This window comes from Aplysia californica, unplaced genomic scaffold, assembly GCF_000002075.1.
Source record: "Aplysia californica isolate F4 #8 unplaced genomic scaffold, AplCal3.0 scaffold00017, whole genome shotgun sequence".
NCBI lineage: Eukaryota > Metazoa > Mollusca > Gastropoda > Aplysiida > Aplysiidae > Aplysia > Aplysia californica.
This window is the reverse complement of record NW_004797287.1, coordinates 100070-119849: the sequence shown is the minus strand read 5'-3', so window position 1 is coordinate 119849 and position 19780 is coordinate 100070. Positions and strand designations below refer to the sequence as shown.

General features: G+C 40.0%; 1 protein-coding gene across 1 annotated transcript in view; it reads left to right on the top strand.

Moving 5' to 3' along the window:
• Positions 1–908: 908 nt before the first annotated feature.
• Positions 909–19780, top strand: part of LOC106012627 (craniofacial development protein 2-like) — a 33010-nt gene continuing 14138 nt past the window's right edge. The window contains exon 1 of the mRNA XM_013086132.1: positions 909–1205. Coding sequence (XP_012941586.1) covers positions 909–1205 — 297 coding nt within the window. The remainder of the gene's footprint in view (positions 1206–19780) is intronic.

Here is a 19780-nt window from a genome sequence, read left to right as displayed (position 1 = left end):
GGGGGGGAGCTCGTGTGTGTGTATGTGTGTGTGTTTGATAGAGAAAGGCATAGAGAGAGACAGAGAGAGAGAAATATAATATTTGTGGTTAGTTAATTATTCGAATCTATTTTACGTGTGTACATTTGATTTAGATCTAGTTTGATTTATTAGAGCCAGCATCTTGCCAAGCTATTTTAGGAATTTGCAAAGCCCTCTATGCAGTTTGTTTCTTCATGCTCACTTGTTTCAGATTTCCCAGTTTTCCAAATTGATACCTAACATTTTAAGATCTCTTTTGATCAGCCTCTGTAATGTAATTTTTATGCTATTATCTGGGGGGTGGTAAAATATGGGGGTTCAGCTCAAACTTGGAGAAGTTATTTGTCACGTTAATCAATATGTAGAGGAGTTCTGAAAGAACTGCCTCGTCTGGTAGGGTCAGTCACGCACAGCAGGTGACACCAGATCGCCATCAAGATACTGCTCACAAAAGGAAAAATCAGACAAGAAACATAGCAACCTGGAATGTGAAAACAGTGCTAGAGAAAGGAAAACTGGACAACATCAAGTAAGAAATGAAGAGAATGAATGTTAACATCATGGGTTTATAGTTTATGTGAAGTAAGATGGACAGGAGTGGGCAGAATATAGTCCGACAGCTATAACATCATTTACTCAGGAGGCGACAAACATGAAAGAGGAGTAGCGGTCATCATGGACATGCCAACATCGAAGACACTTAAGTTAAGGGGTAGGCTACCTGACAATATCAGACAGAGTTATGCTGGTGAGACTGAAAGGATCACCCTTCGATACAACCATCACCCAAGCGTATGGGCCTACCTCAGAACGCACAGAAGAAAAAATAGAGAAATTTTATGATGAAATAAACCAAGCAAAGACACTGTGTAAATCACATGATAGTCATGGGAGATTTTAATGCAAAAGTGGGAGCAACAAGACATGGAGACATAGTATTAGTACGTCCATATGTACTGGGAACCAGAAATGGAAGAGGAGAAAAACTGATAGAATGCGCCATCCTGAATGACATGATTATTGGAAACACTTGGTATGAAGAACAACCAAGAAGATTATGGACCTGGAAGAGTCCTGGGGACAGCACTGGCAACCAGATCGACTATATCGTGATCAAGAAAAGATACAAAAACGGAATGCTAAATGTCAAAACGCGGCCAGGAGCAGACTGTTACAGTGACCATGTACCCGTCGTGGAAAAATTTAAAATCAGATTTTTAAAAAACACACACGAGCAAGAACAAGAATATGAAACTAAACATGGCATTACAACAGTCAAACAAAGAAATGCAAGATAAATTCAGAATAACTGTACAGAAGAAATTCGAGCCCTTAGAAGAAATGCAAGACATAGAAAAACAATGGGAACAGTTTAAAACTTCTATAAATGAGGCTGCATAAGACAGGAGCGGGCAGAATATAGTCCGACAGCTATAACATCATTTACTCAGGAGGCGACAAACATGAAAGAGGAGTAGCGGTCATCATGGACATGCCAACATCGAAGAATGGACAACCAGAAAGGACAACAAAAGCAAAGAAGAAATGGATGACTGAATAAATTCTTAATCTTATGGAGGAACGAAGAACAAACAAAAACAATTTTGAAAAATATGTGAATCTTCATAAAGAAATCAGACACAAATGTAATCTAGCAAAAGAGACCTGGTTAAAAGAAGAATGTGAGGAAATGGAAAATCATTCCAATGCGAACTCAAAAGATCTGCACAGAAAAATTAAAGAGGTGTGCCATACAAGAACACGTGGATCAACAGGATGCCTCAAATCAAAGGTTGGGAATATCATAATGGACAAAGATAAGATACTAGAACATTGGACGGAATATATCGGTGACCTGTACAATGACTGAAGAGACGAACAAAGAAGAGTGGAAACTAACAACGAGGGACCACCAATCATGAAAGAAGAAGTTATCAAAGCACTAAGAAAGATGAAGAACGGGAAAGATGCAGGACCGGACAACTTTACCTCAGAGATGATTAAAGCTTTAGAAGACTTTGGAATCACCACGCTGACAAAACTTCTGAACAACATGTATGCCACTGGACATATTCCATCAGATTTGTCAAAATCTATCTTCATAGCTTTACCAAAGAAACCTAATGCAAACGAATGGGAAACGCATCGTACCATCAGCCTCATGAGCCACATAACAAAAATATTACTCAGAATAATTATGATGAGAATACGAAATAAAATTCTCCCAGAAATAGCCCAAGAACAGTATGGATTTATTGAAGGCAAAGGCACTGTAAATGCCATATAATAATAATTATATATATATATATATATATATATATATATATATATATGTCATAAGAACAACAATAGAACGTGCCCTAGAAGTTCAGAAAGGTCTTCATTTATGTTTTATAGTAGACTACACCAAGGCATTCGATAAAGTTAGGCACGACAAGATCATCGACATGCTGGAAGTTCTCAATATCGACGGGAAAGACTTAAGGATTATCAAGAACATGTAGGCTACTGGGATCAAACTACTGCAATGAGAATAGAAAACGACATCAGCGAATACATACAGATTAAATGAGGAGTCAGACAAGGATGTGTACTTTCTCCAGACTTCTTCTCCCTGTATAGTGAAAATATCATGAGACACATAGAAGAAATGCCTGGTATCTCAATAGGGGGACATAATATAAACAATCTAAGAGATGCAGATGACACAGTCCTAATAGCAGAAGATAAAGAACACCTGCAGAATCTATTAAATGCCATCATACAAGAGAGTGACAACATCAAGAAAACCGAAACGATGGTGATAAGCAGAAAAACTCCAACCCCAACATGCAATATCAAAATCAATGATGCCACCCTCAAGCAAGTACAACATTTTAAATATTTGGGGACCATTATATCATCAGATGATAGATGTCACACCGAAATTAAAAGCCGCATTTGCCAAGCAAAAGCAACCTTCCACAAGATGAAACAGATACTAACAAACATCAATCTGTCTCTGGAAACGAGAAAAAGAGTACTGAAAAATTACATCGTCGAGCCAATCTTATTATACGGGTGCGAAGCGTGGACAATCAATAAACAGCTGGAAAGAACAATTGTACCGACAGAGTTGTGGTTCATAAGACGCATGCTACGTATCCCATGGACAGCTAGAAAAACAAATGAAGAAGTCCTGGTTGAAGCAAATTATAGAAGACAACTTATCACGAATATAAGAAAACGACAGGCAAATTTCTTCGGACACACAATGCGGAAAGAAGCATTAGAGAAGATTGTAACAACAGCCAAGTTTGATGGAAAGAGAGGCAGGGACAGACAGAGGGAAAAGATACTGGACAAGATGACAACATGGCTGGGAGTAGCAAGAACAACAGCTGCAGCGCAGGACAGGGTGAAGTGGAGGTCCATGATCTCCCACGCCAGTCGGCAAGGCACCGGATGATGATGATGAATCAATGTCTGCTTGAAGGTTTTATTGCATGATATCGGTAGCCTCTATTGGTTAGCTCAGTCTGATTGAGTGCCCTTGGGAAAGGCACTTGCCACGAAATTTTATTTGGCTTGGTGCTTTCAGATATAAAGGTTAAACTGATAGTGATGATAGGTGCACAGAACCTGCACCATTTTATATTTTTATTTGATTGTTCGTATTGTCACTCTGGGTTGGTGTTGACTGGCAAGGTCAAAACCTCTTTCTCCAGAACTGATTAAATTGCGTAGCTGGGGGTGTAAACCATCACAATTATTTTTACAGTAGAGGCTGGAAAGATTCTGGTCCAGCTTGTCTTAAAATAGATGCCTTCAGTGGCTGATCTCATTGGCTGATGTTATGGCCCCTTTCATCAACAATGACAGCCATCTTCATGAAATACGGTTCTCATCAAAATAATGAAATCAAACAAACGGACTTTTTTCAGACCATTGGGCAATTTTTACACATTAATGGGGGGGGGGGCTTAGTCTTTCAACACCTGTTATGTCTATTAAAAATACACTTCTTTCTGGAGTTTACCGAAAATTGTGGGTTGATCATATGCACACAATATGTAAATTTGCAATTTCGAAGGATTCTGAAGCTTTGGAAGTCACCAAATTTTGATGGCCTTTTTTGGCTAATTTTAGCTCTGATACCAGGCGACCCCCACGCCCTTCATTAGCAAATTTCTCTACATCTGTTCAAGATTCTACCATTTACACTATATGATCCGAGGTTTAAAGGTGGTTTTATTTCATTAGACCAGCATGATTGCTAAAAACAAAAAAAATCTAAGCTACCTGACACTGGCATTTAAAGCTGAAAAAAAAGAGTACCATTTAAGAGTACACAAATTGAAGAGATATTTTGCAATAACATTTACCTTTTTATAGAGGTTAAAGTATAGTTTTGGTATGATATGTGATGTCTGTAGGCCTTTTTGAGACAGCAGTGTTGTGTCCTTTGGAAGGGCACTTAACACGAATTTCCCATTTGGCCTGGTCATTTCGGAGATCATGAATGTTAAACTCGGGAGTTACTGCCTCTTAAATAATGTAGGAGTGTTGCAAGGGGAGTTAAACCATTACCATTTTACCATATTCAACATTTAAGACAGCAGAGATGAAGCCTGCTTTGGAGTATTATTGAAGCAGATTAGTCTGAAAACGTATTTACCCCATACTTTATTGTAACATTGAAAGAAGGTTAAAAAATACAATGAACTTTGTTTTAGATTGAGAACTAGCCCATGTTTGGGACAATATGGTAGGCCTATATAAAAGTATTTCCCCAGGACACGATGACATGCACATGATGACCAGTAAAATTGTTAAGATAACTTAACAAAAAACAAAACAAACAACAACATCAACACTGAAAAATTCCAGTGATCCTACAAACTAAAAGTTTTATAATAAGTATGAAATCGTTCATCAAATGAGAATCCATTTACCTGCTCTTAGTTTTTGTAACTGTGTAATTGGCATTACACAATTCTTGTCACAATGTCCCTTTGGACATATGTCAGCGGTTGACAACGAAATACATGTATCTGTTTCTTGGTTTCAAAATCTTGCGTTATTATTGATTTTTATGATGTTTCCACGTGCTTGTGCTGTGATCAAGAGTAGTCATTCATCTCTCATTGTGGCAGCTTTGAAAGAAGGTAAAAGCCGTAGGTTTCAAGGGCACTAAAATTAGAAATGTAGGAAAGAGCTTGACTTTCTGTTTGAGCTTGACTTCTTCAAGGGCACTAAAATTAGAAATGTAGGAAAGAGCTAGACTTTCTGTTTTCAGAGCTTTTTGAATTTTTGGGCTATCTTTGTTAGTTCAGAAGCAGCGACCATTTTTGTAAATCTATTTTCGCTCTGATTTGGCCAAATTTTTGCACTGCGTTTTGTGCCACCAAACTTCCAAATTTTGCTTCAAAACGTCATAAAATCGTTAATAATAGTAATAGTTGTATCCTAACCATTGAGGTATCATTTTGTTTGTTGTTTTATGTAGAATCAATATATAAAAGTCAAGTACATTAAGAGAAAAATTCTATTTACCGTTTAATTACGTCATAAACGTGACCTCGGTAGTCCGATGCCAAGTATCCAAATAAAGAAACGGGCACACTTTCCATTACAGTGGAATCCTGTTATAACGAGAGGGAGGGGACCGAAGCAAAATGTCCGTTATAGCAGGATTCTCGTTATAAGGGATCCAGTAATAAATTCAAGGGAAACTGTAAAGTAGGCCTAATCTATGAGTTTGGTGTTCTGTTTTTCCTTTTGCTATCTCCCCTGATGATGATTTTGTTTCAACATGACCTCTAGGTCTTACTTGATCAAAAATCGAATCAGGTTTGTTTCTCTAGCGCTAGATCTAGCGATGTGGACTGACAGCTCGGCATTGACGATCAGAAAGAAAGGGCTCTGGGCTAACTCGCCCGCTGTGTTCCCCCCCTCCCACCCCACCCCACCCTGTGGTGCATTCCGTCTGCTTGCGCACGTCACACATTCACTCCATCCATCACATTGCTGTGACCTCTCCATCCCCGCATCGGAGAAGTGAGAGGCTTGGCAGGCCTTGATCTAAACTGGCCTATCACGCGATGCGTTCTGCTTGTCTGCGCATTCCACACCCTCCCACTCAGTTGCTCCGGCCTTCATTGTTGACGCACATGGGCTCTCCTATTCTTTGTTTCGCAAGATCAGCAACAAGTTTCTCAACTGGCGAGGTCTTGCATTATGTATAATTGGCCTATGCCATGTGCACAGCACCAGCAATATTTCGCTATAACCGACTCGCAAGCGTTTCTGATAGCGCTATAGCAGTATTTTGTTTACAAAGGTAAAGAGGAGAAAAAACGGGGCTTTAGAATAGTGCCTTTATAACAGACTTCTCGTTTTTTCCGGACTCGTTATAAGTGGACTCCACTGTATAATGGTCCGATTTTCAAAAGAAAAACCTCAATCTTTTTGTTATAAAGAGTTCTTTAACTTGCTATTAGGGAAAAATCATTAAAATTGAAAGCAGTTTCAATCTTACATGCATAACATAAGGAGGTAGGCGGGTGCTCTTTGTGTGCTTTGTTCCTTTTTTTTCCTTTTAACAATCAACCGTCCTTATCTGTCCGCGTTCGTTTCTGTGTATGTTACTCTCTTGTAACACCTCTAATTTTCGGCGCTTATATGACCAATTTGTGTAACAAGTGCCGTTAAACCCATGCTAAAACAAACTAAAAGTAAAAGAGCGTAACACAGACTTGAAGAATATATATATGAAATTCAACGAATATGGTATAAAGCGGGAGATTGATGCAGGAACCACCATAGAATATGCTAATTACTGAGGGGCATCAAATACAGATATGTGCACCATGCAGTGACTCAGACCCCGAAAAACAGCGACAACAGTTCTCTGATCAACTGAGTGATCTTTTAAACGCCGTGAATGACAAAGATAATGTGAAAATCATGGGCGACTTTAAAGGCAGAGTGGAAACAAGGAAGCCGACGTGGGAGAGATACATGGGACCACACAGTGACAGAGGAACAGATCAAAAACAGCAATGAAGAAATGCTATTACAGTTTTGTGCAGAACATGACCTCACCATATCAAATACCTTCTTCGAACACAAAAGGAGTCAAGTTAAAACTCTAAAGATAGCATCACAAATGTTGATTCTATCCGGGCCAAAAGATCGAAACTGAGAAATATCAGAGACTCAAGAGTGATTCGCATCTACATCATAGACACTGACCACAGACCAGTCATCATGACTTTTGACACACCAAGCAGGAAAAGGCCAGAAGCAAAGAAACGACGAGAAGTCGTAAATCTCAGAAACATTAATGACAGTACCAAAGATAAGTTACATGAACGTTTAAAAGATGTACAGTGGAATCCTGTTATAGCGAGAGGAAGGGGACCAGTGCAAAATGTCCGCTATAACAGGATTCTCGTTATTAGGGATCCAGTAATAAATTCAAGGGAAATAGTAAAGTAGGCCTAATCTATGAGTTTCGGGTTCTTTTTTTTTTCTTTGTGTATTTCCCCTGATGATGATTTTGTCCAACGTGATCTCTAGGTCTTATTTGATCAAAAATCGAATCAGGTTTCTTTCTCTAGCACTAGCAATGTTGACAGTTCGACGTTGGCGATCAGAAAGAAGGGGCCCTGGCTCTAGGCTAACTCGCCAGCTGTGTTGTCCCCCACCCCGCCCCACCATGTGGTGCGTTGCGTCTGTTTGCGCACGTCACACATTCACTCCATCTATCACAGCATTGTGACCTCTCCATCCCGCACCAGAGAAATGAGAGGCACGGTATGCCTAGATAATCTAGACTGAGCAGGAATATCACGCGATGCGTTCTGCTTGTCTGCGCATTCCACACCCTCCCCATTCATTCGCTCCGGCCTTCATTGTTGGTTCGCGTGGGCTCTCCCATTCTTTGTTTCGCTGGATCACCAACAACTTTCTTAACTGACGAGGTTTTATATTATGTTTAACTGGTCTGTGTGCTGTGCACAACAGCAGCAGCATTCCGCTACAACCGACTCCCGTGTTTGTCTGATTGCGCAATAGCAGTATTTTATTTACAAAGATAAAGAAGGGGGAAAAGGGGTTTTTAGAATAGTGTCTTTATAACAGACTTCTCGTTGTTTCAGGACTCGTTAAAAGTGGACTCCACTGTATTTCACAAATTGTTCAAACAACCGGGAGACTTTGAAGAGGAATGGAGCCACTTCAAAGCATGTGTGAACAGAGCTTTAAAAGAAGAGTGCGGCACCAATGAAACAAGAGGGCAGAAAAAAAACACAAGTAAATGGTGGAATCACCAAGTGAAGGAAGCCATCAGCTGAAGAAAAAAGCATTCAAAAAGTGGCAGAAATAAACAGAACAAAGGAAGATTACGTCCTTTACAGAAAGGAACGCCGCTAAACATCAAGGGTAGTAAAGGAAGCTAAGAACAGATCCTGGACAGTATATGGAGAACAGCTGGTAACAAAATGTAAAGAAGACCCTTGAGAGTTTTACAAGAGAGTTAAAAGCATTAGGATGCGGGAAGAACCATTCAACCCAACTGAAATAGTCAACGATAAGAACGTAAACTCTATTTTCAGAAAGCCGAAGGAAAGATAGAAACGTTATTTTCAGGAGCTGCTGAATTCTACAGGAGGAACAACACCAAACAGCTTCCCACCGAAAGAAACCACTCCAGAACCATTTATACTGCTGAGTGAAACCCAACATGTTACAAAGAAAAACCCCACGAACAAAGCGATAGGCGTTGAAAACATCACAGCAGAAGAGATCAAACCATATCGGAGAACTCTGTCTATGGAGGATATTTAACCTGGCCTGGGCGACAAAAACAACACAGAGCCTACAGAGGAATATCCCTTCTCAGCCGCGTGGATATAAGGTTTGCCAAGATACTGGAAATGAGAATGAGACCAATTGTAAAGACTCAACTCAAGGAATCCCAGTTTGGCTTCAGAAAAGGCAGGGGCTGTACTGACGCTATTTTTGCCTTAGGACAGTTGTGTGAGACTGCTATTGGACATGATAAGACCTCAATATCGTCTTTGTGGACCACGAAAAGGCGTTCGACTGGGTAAATAGATGTTAACTTTGAGAAGTCTTAGAGGAATATGGTGTAACAAGACAATTGACGGAGAACATCATGGCACTTTATAAAAACAGCCTGTGTGCCGTAAGATCAACAGAAGGACAATCGGACTGTTTGTTTTTCAGGTCTGGGGTGAGACAAGAGTGTCTTCTCTCTCCGCTGCCCTTCATCGCTTACATGGATAAGATCAAGAAGGCAGCAAATGACAACATCAATGAACTGAACGAGCTTCTATTTGCTGATGACCAGAGTACATTACAGATGAAGAGGAATCACAAAAACACACAACAAAACTAATTAATGAGGAATGTAAACACCTTAACATGAAAATATCCATTTCAAAAACAGACGGAACACAACTCCAACAAGTGGAGGAATCTAAATATTTGGGAAGCATCTTCACACAAGATGGGCATATGGACAAAGAAAAAGAAACAAGAACCATGAAGGCAAATACTGTGACCTACCAGCTGGCACCCCTTCTCAGTCACAAGAACATCCCAACTGAAGTGAAATCCCAGCTCATCAATAGAATCTTCATACCAACCTTAACATACCACTAATACCAGTGCCAAAAATGATCTCTAAACAAGGCATGAGAAAAAAAATCAATGCACGCGAAATTAGGTGTCTCCGAAGAAGCACCAACGCCACCAGAACAGACTGCATAAGGAACGAGACCATACGTCTACCAGTAGTAAATTTATTAGAGTGTCAAAGAGTCAAATGGTTCGGACATCTGACCAGAATGCCAAAGAAACAACTAGCGGCTAGAGCTTACAACACCCGAAAATCCGGCTTTAAATCAAGAGGAAATCCAAGAAAGACCTGACTTGATGGGGTTAAAAAGGTCCTGGAGCAACATAGCTAATTAACATATTTTCACAGACGCCGAAACCTGCACCTCCCCTCGACATCCTAAGGATACCAGAGGAAGGAAAAAGTAAAGTAAGAACTGAGGAGCAAAAGTGCTCACTTTGTTGTAACTGGCATCTTTCTTCAGGGTTCTTTCATCTGTGAAAAAGTGTTAAACTAGGTTTACGCTGCTAATGCTGTGTGTCGTGGAAGGATGGCGGCGGTGGTGATTATAAGAGACATAAGACAAGAAGGATAGATCTAATATAATATAGAGAGAATGTATGTGAAGTTGAAGAGTAGGTAATGTTGGATGGACAAGAAAAGAGAGGTACGGTTATGAAAATATGAGGGGAGTGGGAACACACGAAAGCACACACACACACACACACACACACACACACACACACACACACACACACAGAGAGAGAGAGAGAGAGAGAGAGAGAGAGAGAGAGAGAGAGAGAGAGAAAGAGAGACTGACAGAGAGACAGACAGACAGGTAGACAGACGGGTAGACAGAGGGAGAGAGGGGGGAGAAAGAGAGACAAGGAGAGAGAAAAAGAGACAGGGAGAGAGAAAAAAGACAGACAGACAGACAGACCGACAGAGAGGGAGAGAGAGAGAGATGACAGAGGGACACTGGAGAACGAATAGATTTGCTGAAAATTAAACCGATTATTCCTTTAATTACGGTGATATTATTTTTTCAGATCTATAGGGACGATGTAATGTATCTGCGTCTAGTTGTTTACTAGATCTAGAATGTATGTTAACTTAAGCCAAGAACAAGTCTTACAGTTTATGGCCGAGGGAGGCAGGGGAGTTTCCTAAAAAATGCGATAGAAATCACAGGCCTCCTTCTTTGTTAAAGGCCTAGTAACCTAGTGAACTAATTATACAGACGGCACTACATTTTCTCATGACATGACAGCATCCCTGAGCATCGCCGTGGCAGCGATCACCGCGCGTAATTGTTTTCGCGCCCCGCGCCGGGCGATACGCGAGACAATGCACTGTTGTTATGGAGCGCCGCCACGAGTATCACCTCTCTATTACTGTAAACCCTCTCTGATCTAGATCTAGGCCCTACGCAATGAAAGGCTTTGGGCAGGGGGAAAAGGAGGGGGGAGGGGTCAGTGAAAAGGAAATACTTGTGTCTAAAAAGTCTCGTTTTCTCTATACTATCGAATGAACTAAGGCACAATGTAAGGTCAGTGATTATAAAACATTACCAAAATTGATTAACCTTTCAAAGTGAAGTTTAAAAATCACTCAGTGATGTATTTCCCTGTCTCGTGCATTTCAAACAATGAACAGAGGGAGCCAAAAGCTCAAGGTGGAAAATGCGTGACGTCACGGCTTGGTGCGATGACCTGCGATGTCACGGTGGAAGGGTTTAGCTAGGTTTTCGCGGATTTGGTTGATAAAAGGGTAAAACTTCACTAGCCAAGGTAAGACTTCTACGATAACCATTTAAACGTTTTCTGGAAGAACAAAGAATGGTTTACCAACAAGGGTAGTTTGAAAAAAATATGGCGAGAAAATTTATCAAAATTCAAAGGTTAAAAATTTTCTATTTTTCAACTTTAAATACCTCGAGACTCATTAGTCGCACATCGACCTGGAAAAAACGTTTTGAAGGCCATCCAATGGTCTTTAAGGACATGTATCGGGCTTGAATGTTGGTCACTTAAATTAAACAAAAATGTGAGCAGTTTGAACCCACTGTCGCGATGAGACGTCATGTCCGGGAACAAAACTCAATGGGACTTTCCGAAGCAGAATCACGCTGTAGGGAGGGCATTCACTGAAGTGCCTAGAAAAGTGAAGTTGTTAGTTGTCACTCTTTATTTCTTGTTGCGAAGGACAAAGAGTTGTCTTGAGGTGTTTTTTTTCGCAGAACAGCTCATCTTAGCAATGATTTGCTAGTCATTGGCTTTGGTTGCCTTTTGTGAGTGTAAGAAAAGAAAAAAAAGTTCCACTACCAGTATTGCATGAATGATTGAATTGAACACATTCTAGGAAATAAATGCCCCATCTTGTTCTGTCTGCACTGGGCACTAGATAGATTGTCTTGGCTATATTTCACAGAACAGCTCATCTTAACTGCCATTCACTGTATTTAAAAATGGTTTTGATTGTCCTTTGGTAGAGAATAAAAAGAAGAAATGTTCCCCACTCGGATTTTTTAAACAATAACAGGAAATAATTAATTGTCGCTCAGGACATGTGACGACAAAATGTATGTTGTCACAGAATGTTGTCATGAGGGACAGAGATTCACAATTTTGCAAGGGGAAAGCTTACCTTTTCTGATTCTTATTCATGTACAATTACAAGCTTTAAATTAAATGCCTCTTCAACAAAATAGTGAAAAAGTTAATATTCCAATATTGGTGAAAACATTGCAAGAGAAAAAAACTGTACACATTGAAATTGTCTTTAGGACGTATGGCGAAATGAATTCAATGCACGATACAACTGTCCTTACTGTATCTTATTAGCCGGATGCTCCAGCCTTAGCTTGGTCCCATGTTTTATTTGTTGGAGGAAGATGCCTCTTCTATAGAATGTCTTTATGGAATGACTCTAGTATGTCATGGGCTGTCGTCAGCTTCTCTTTTTTTTAGCTTGATGAATGTCTGAACGAACAAGCTTTGGAGCTCTCTCATTTAACTGAAAATAGGCTTTGGTTTTTAACGATAGGTAGGCTACCATCTACCCTTGTGGGTGGTAGAGGGGGCAACTGGTAGGTCTCATTTCTTTTCTTTCCTTCATTTGTTTTGTCTCGTCTTTCTGACATTTTCCCTAGGGAAAGAAATTGTTGACGTGGCAATGTGGTTTTCCTTACTCAAACTATTCTATTTTTGTGTTTGAAATCTTTTGAAAAACCTGGCATTATTGTTTCTTTACTTATAGGCTTAAATTCGTTTAATTCCTTAAATATCTTTTGCTGTTTTATGGTAGTTGTATTTGACCTTTGTATGCTCTCATAAATGGTTGTATTTGATCCTTGTATGCTCTCATAAATAAATGGTGCAGATTTTAGCTGATGTGAACATGCTAAAGAGAATTCTTGATTTGCATACAACTGTGTAGGATCTTGTACAAAAAGGGGGGGGGGGGGAATTTAGTGATTTTTTTAAATGCTAGATCTATAGGCTATTTGTTGTCTCGTTGTGAATTGAGATATATATGTTTTTCGTTTTAGTAGAGGTTTTACGGCGCTCGCAACTGCATATCGGCATATGAGCGCCAAGGGGTGGATATCAACAGAGAAGTCCTTACTGGGAATCAGACTTACTCTGCTCTCCTCTCTAGCTTCAACAGCGCAAAGTCTGCTTCGACTATCAAGACTATCCGGAAATAGCGGGTCACAAGAGTGTGACAAACATACTAAAGAAGCAGAGGAAAAATGACTATTATAGTAAGGATTAGGAAAGAAAAAGCAGCAGTTCCCTGCTGTAGATCAGGCGCAGTTCTGAGCCTGACGTTGATGAATCATCCCATTTGCAATTCTACTGTGCATGAACGAGAAATGTCCCCCCTTTGGGAATGGCCTAAGGGACTGTTCAAATATAATCTTACACCTTTTGGGGGACTTTTTGACCCCCCCCCCCCCTTTCTTACACTTTTCTTACATTTGCCTGTCCATATTGCCTTCCTTTTGATGAAAACGATATTCATCTATGCTGAATAGAAGTCAAAATATTAGTGATTGAAGGAGGTGGCGTCATTTGATTTCAGAGGCATATTTAGTGAGAAACTTCAATACCTTGAGAGCCTTTAAAACTGAAAAATCACAAATTCTGTGCATGTAATGAATGTTTTTCAGTATGGACGTAAAAGGTGTTTAGCGTGACAAAAAATTCAATAAAAGTTCCCAAACCTGTGGGAAAATGCCAGTTTTTTTCACTTTCATTATTTTGACGAGCGCCTGATTTTACCACGCTGCCTTACAATTAGAGTAAATCATTCAAGGAAAATATTGCATCACACTCTTTCTTACTAATAAGGAAAAAAATTGAGACTTATGTCAATGACCAAAGCGCTTTAATTTTTTTTTAAAGTTACAGTGGAATTCTGATAAAGTCAGCACCCCGGACAGAAAAAAAGTGTTGACTTAGAGCAAGGTTGACTTTATCCATTGTACTACTGGGGTACTGGCCATTGAAAATTGAAGATGACAGCTACAAAATTACAAAGTACTTGGTAATAAACAAGATGCAATCTCAATTTCACGCAGTATAATTCTGAAGTTGTAACCAAAACAAGAGATAATGAAAGAACAAAGTACACATGTAATTGGAGGTGTGTACACCACTTGCTCAGGCGAAATATCTCTTCAAGTTTCTTGAATGAATTCATCTTAGGATTTGGCCCCAAATTGTTGACATTACGCAAGGTTAACACTCAAGCGGTTAACTGTATCAGAAACACAATTACTTAATAAACAAAGAAACGGGACTACAGTGAGGTGTTGACCGTAAGCAAGAGTTGACTGTAAGCAAGTTCACTTTATCAGGATTCCACTGTATCTGTTATTTCTGATCATTTATGCTGAAAAAAAGTGAAATTAGTTATCATCAACAAATGCAGAGTTCATCATTATGTCAAAAATATTTTTTCACCTCACAAAAATGTAATATTACATTAGTTCAAGACCACCCCCCCCCCCCCCCCCCCCCCGGCCTTTCTTACACTTTTCTTACAGGAACCAAAGATCCCCCCCCCCCCCCCCAGGCGTAAGATTATATTTGAACGGCCTCTAAAGACACTTCAGTCAGTGGCACTGCCCTGGGGGCAGGGGCGGCTCCTGGGGCTAAAAAGTGGGCGTGCACAATAATAATTTAAGCTATCGCATGCTGAAGATAGTCAAGGGCATAATAAATGGGACGGTGTATAGTTTTAGGATCTTTGAACTGGTGAGGGAGGGCCTCATGTTTTTATTTTCATTCTTTTTACTTGTCGCTTTGATTTCTAGTACTAAATTTGTTTGTTAGTTAAACATCAATTTTGTTCATCCTGTATTGGAATTGAACACTCAAGTATTTGTAATAACTTTCATTACTCCACTACAAAACCATTCAAAGACACAACTCATAGGACGGCCACGTTCACCACCCTCAGGTTCACGATCACAGAGTCACTTAAGTTAAAATAGTGGCAAGACGAACAATGAACCTATCACAATTCACTTGAGCACTCCGCTGGATTGCTCCGGGGCTCACATAATTCTGGCAAAGAGTAGCGTTGGGTCTATCGTGTTTATTTTTAGACTGTCTACTGCGGGCCATGTTTCGGCACTATTCGGTGGGAGCACATTTGAGATGTGCCGGCTTATTAATATTAATGTACCGCCAAACTCGCTACGAGTGTCGTCATCGGTTGGGTTGTCCACAAGAGCGATTTATAGGTCAGGTTACACTGTTGAATATCTTTTTCTGTTTAGCTAAAGCGCGTGGACTTTGGCATGGCATAGTAGATGTTTTACGGCGCTATAGACATTGAAATGGCAGTTATGGCGCAAGTGAGGACCTTTGTTTGGTATAATATTTGGCTAGTGTTTGTTTCTGGCTTCTTTTATTTTATTATGGTGGGTGTTTTACATAATAGAACATACAAAAAAAATTGGGCGGCACTGCACGATGGTGCTCTATGGACGAACCGCGCCTGCCCGGGGGGTATTATATTGTTTAAGTGTGTGTAAGCTGATGTGATGTCTGAATTGTTTGAAATGAATGGTCGTTACAATGCATTTAAACCATACTATGTAATTCGTTTTGTATTTGATTACAAGCTTGTTTTAACCCTATCCGTAAGTCGTGTTTTACTAGCGCATCCCTACGACGTGGGGAACTCTGTGCCACCACTTTCCAAAGTGGAAATTTACTCATTAATCCGATCCGTACGCTTTGCAAAGCAGTCTGTCAAAATGATTTTTTTGAGAAATATTGAAAGTTTCAAAGTGAACTCTGAACTAGAAGTATTTTAAAATGTGAAGAATACAACCCCAGGGGTACAAAATGACCCCAGGGCGTACGGATAAGGTTAAGTTTTGTCAGTTATTTAGTTTGAGTTTTGCACTTGGCTAAAGTCTTTCTCCTCTGTTAGTAAGTTACCCGTATTTATTTCTGCTTTGGTATGGATTGGTACGGTACCGTACTTAATGCATCTGTTTTCTCAGTGTAATACACTGGGAAAGGGGGGGGATTTTCATTTCATTTTACAGTGGAGTCCTCTTATAACGAGTCCGGAAAAAACGAAAAGTCTGTTATAAAGACACTATTCTAAAACCCTGTTTTTTTCTCCTCTTTACCTTTGTAAATACAATACTGCTATAGCGCAATCAGACAAACATGCGAGTCGGTTGTAGCGGAATATTACTGCTGCTGTGCACAGTGCATAGGCCAATTATACATAGTGCGAAACCTCGTCAGTTGAAAAACTTGTTGGTGATCTTGCGAAACAAAGAATGGGAGAGCCCATGTGCGTCAACAATGAAGGTCGGAGCAACTGAGTAGGGAGGTTGTGGCATGCGCAGACAAGCAGAACGCATCGCGTGATACGCCAGCATAAGCCTAGTTTAGATTATCAAGGCCTACCATGCCTCTCACTTCTCTGATGCTGGGATGGAAAAGTCACAGCAATGTGATGGATGGAGCGAATGTGTGACGTGCGCAAGCAGTCAGAATGCACTACAGGGTGTGGTGGTGTGGGGGAAAACACAGCGGGCGAGTTAGCCCAGAGCCCTCTCTTTCTGATCGTCAACGCCGAGCTGTCAGTCCACATTGTTAGATCTAGCGGTAGAGAAAGAAACCTGATTCGAGATTTGATCAAGTAAGACCTAGAGGTCATGTTGAAACAAAATCATCATCAGGGGAGATAGCAAAAGGAAATAAACAGAACAACAAACTCATAGATTAAGCCTACTTTACAGTTTCCCTTTAATTTACTAATATTACTGGATCCCTTTGCTCCGGTCCCCTCCATCTCGTTATAACAGGATTCCACTGTATTTTTAATGTTAACCTTGATTTCAGTATAAGTTGTTCTGATAATCATCCTTGCACAATGCTCATCATGTCTGGAAGTGGTCATCACGTCTTGTCTGACTTTGCAACGTTTGACTTGGTTTAGGAGATTGAGTGTCTATGTTTCTGTTGTGCTTATATTTCTTTTTTCTGTGTTCATATGTTTTGTGAATTTGCTACTTCTGCTGGACATTTTCCAAAGTAATAATCTATACATTATTTTTTTTTAATGGATTACACTGTTCTGTACATGGTATTATAATCAGTGATGTAGGGTATAGGTAAACTCCTCAGTGCTAAGTTTTGAATGCATAGAGATATTCTTGAGGTGTTATTGGGAATGAGGAACACGTATTTGGTATTTATCTGAATTACAACTTGGTACGGGCTAAGAAATATGTCCTAAATTTTCTTCTATATAAAATTCTTGTTTCATCAATAATTGTGAAGCAGCGTGGTGGAATCAAGCTCTCGTCAAAATAAATGAAATCGAAGAAAACAGCAGTTTTCTCCCTGCTTAACAATTTTTATCAATTTTTTTTGGGGGGGGCTCAACACCTTTTATGTTCATTTACAAACACATTCCTTTGAGGATTTCTCCGAAAAAGTTGATTAAAGGCACAAAAATATAAATTAACAGTTTCCATGGACTCTCCAGCTTTGGAATTTACCTAGCTTTGGCTACCATTTTCTCGCTAATTTTACCTCTTAAACCAGGTGTAGTCTATAAAACATAAATGAAGATCTTTATGAACTTCTAGGGCACGTTCTATTGTTGTTCTGATGACATATATGGCATTTACAGTGCCTTTGCCTTCAATAAATCCACATTGTTCTTGGGCTATTTCTGGGAGAATTTTATTTCTTATTCTCATCATAATTATTCTGAGTAATATTTTTGTTATGTGGCTCATGAGGCTGATGGTAATAAACAGCTGGAAAGAACAATTGTAGCGACAGAGTTGTGGTTCATAAGACGCATGCTACGTATCCCATGGACAGCTAGAAAAACAAATGAAGAAGTCCTGGCTGAAGCAAATTATAGAAAACAACTTATCACGAATGTAAGAAAACGACAGGCAAATTTCTTCGGACACACAATGCGGAAAGAAGCATTAGAGACTATTGTAACAACAGGCAAGTTTGACGGAAAGAGAGGCAGAGGGAAAAGACACTGGACAAGATGACAACATGGCTGCGAGCAGCAAGAACAACAGACACCATTGCTGCATCGAAAGACAGATGGAAGTGGAGGTCCAAATATCGCCCACGCCAGTCGGCAAGGCACCGGATGATGATGATGATGATGATGAAATGTTTTACGGCGCTTGCAACCTCATAAGGTCATATTATGAGTGCTCTGTCTAGAAACACCCTTTAAGCAGAGTGTCAGAAAAAAATTATTTTTAAAAAATAATACATTTTAAAAGAGGATGGGGGTTGGGATGGGAGGGGGTGGGACAAGGCTACTTTGTTGGCCTGTTGAAATCTGTAGCTATCATTAGTAAATAATAAGACGGGCAGAGTTGCCAATCTTGTGGACTGGAAAATATAATAGACAAACCTTATTTCCAACCTCAGACGGGACACATTAAGCATTTTCAGTCTGGTAGGAATTAATTTTGAATTTTGCCGGGGTGGTGGCCGAAGTCTACTCTTATCGATTTCCGGATCACCAATGGATCTTTAACGTTCACAACTTGCACACAGGACCTCCAATATTTCTTCGCCCTTATCCGAGAAGGCTATGTGTTTGATATTACCTACATTAAGATTAGGGGTGTGACTGAACGACAGCAGTAGGAAGGAGCCAAGGAGTAGCATAAAGAGTCAGGAGCCCAGAGGAGGGTGCAAAGGCAAGTGGGTTTTTTTAGGGGGGGGGGGGCAGAAAGTAGAGGCGAAAGCAGACGACAAAACATGGTTAGAGAGCAAAAAAGAGTCGAAAGGAGAACATTTCAGAGTAACATTTTTTTGTTGTTGTCAGGTTTCAAACCCACGAACACCGTAACTTCTAGACCATGAGAGCCCCCTGGAATTTTGAGTTAAACAGATTCGTTTCAGACAAATTCTACTGTGTCTATTTATCTGCTGCTGCTGCACCCCCTTTCCTCCACATCATCATCGTTGTCGCCATAGATACAAGCACTTTTCTACCCCAACCTTCCCCTCATTCCAGGAATCCGCTTCTATCAAATGTCGTTTAAAAAACCTCTAATGGGTTCTAAGAAAGAAAGAGAAAAAGAAAAAAATACCCTAGCCTTTCTGTTGGGGGTTAAGAAGGTATATAGACATACATAAGTCAAAATCGTTTGTTAGTATTGCTTTACTGCTTAGTAGTATACAAAACGGATAATAACTCGACCAGTGACGCTCAAGAAATGCCTTTGACTCAAAGACGCGGCAATCCGATGCCAATATAATATACAGGTAAAGCAGTTCTCGACAGAACGCAAACGACGTGAGTTCTATTTATATGTCATTAAGTTACGTTTATCGAGTGTTTCCGTCTTTCTGCTGAGATTGTGATTTCACACGCTCCCTGGGTTGGAACTGACATGCAGATTGGAAGGTCCTAATTGATTTAAATTGTGTCGAGTGGGGAGTGGCACATTTAAAATCACAGACATGTATATCGGCGCTAGCTCAAAGCTTGTATTGATAATCAATAAAAAAATATAAAAAATTCCTCTCATCAAATGAATTGCATCAGATTTACATGTGCGGGCGGGCGGGCACTCGCGCACGCCCTCAAACACAC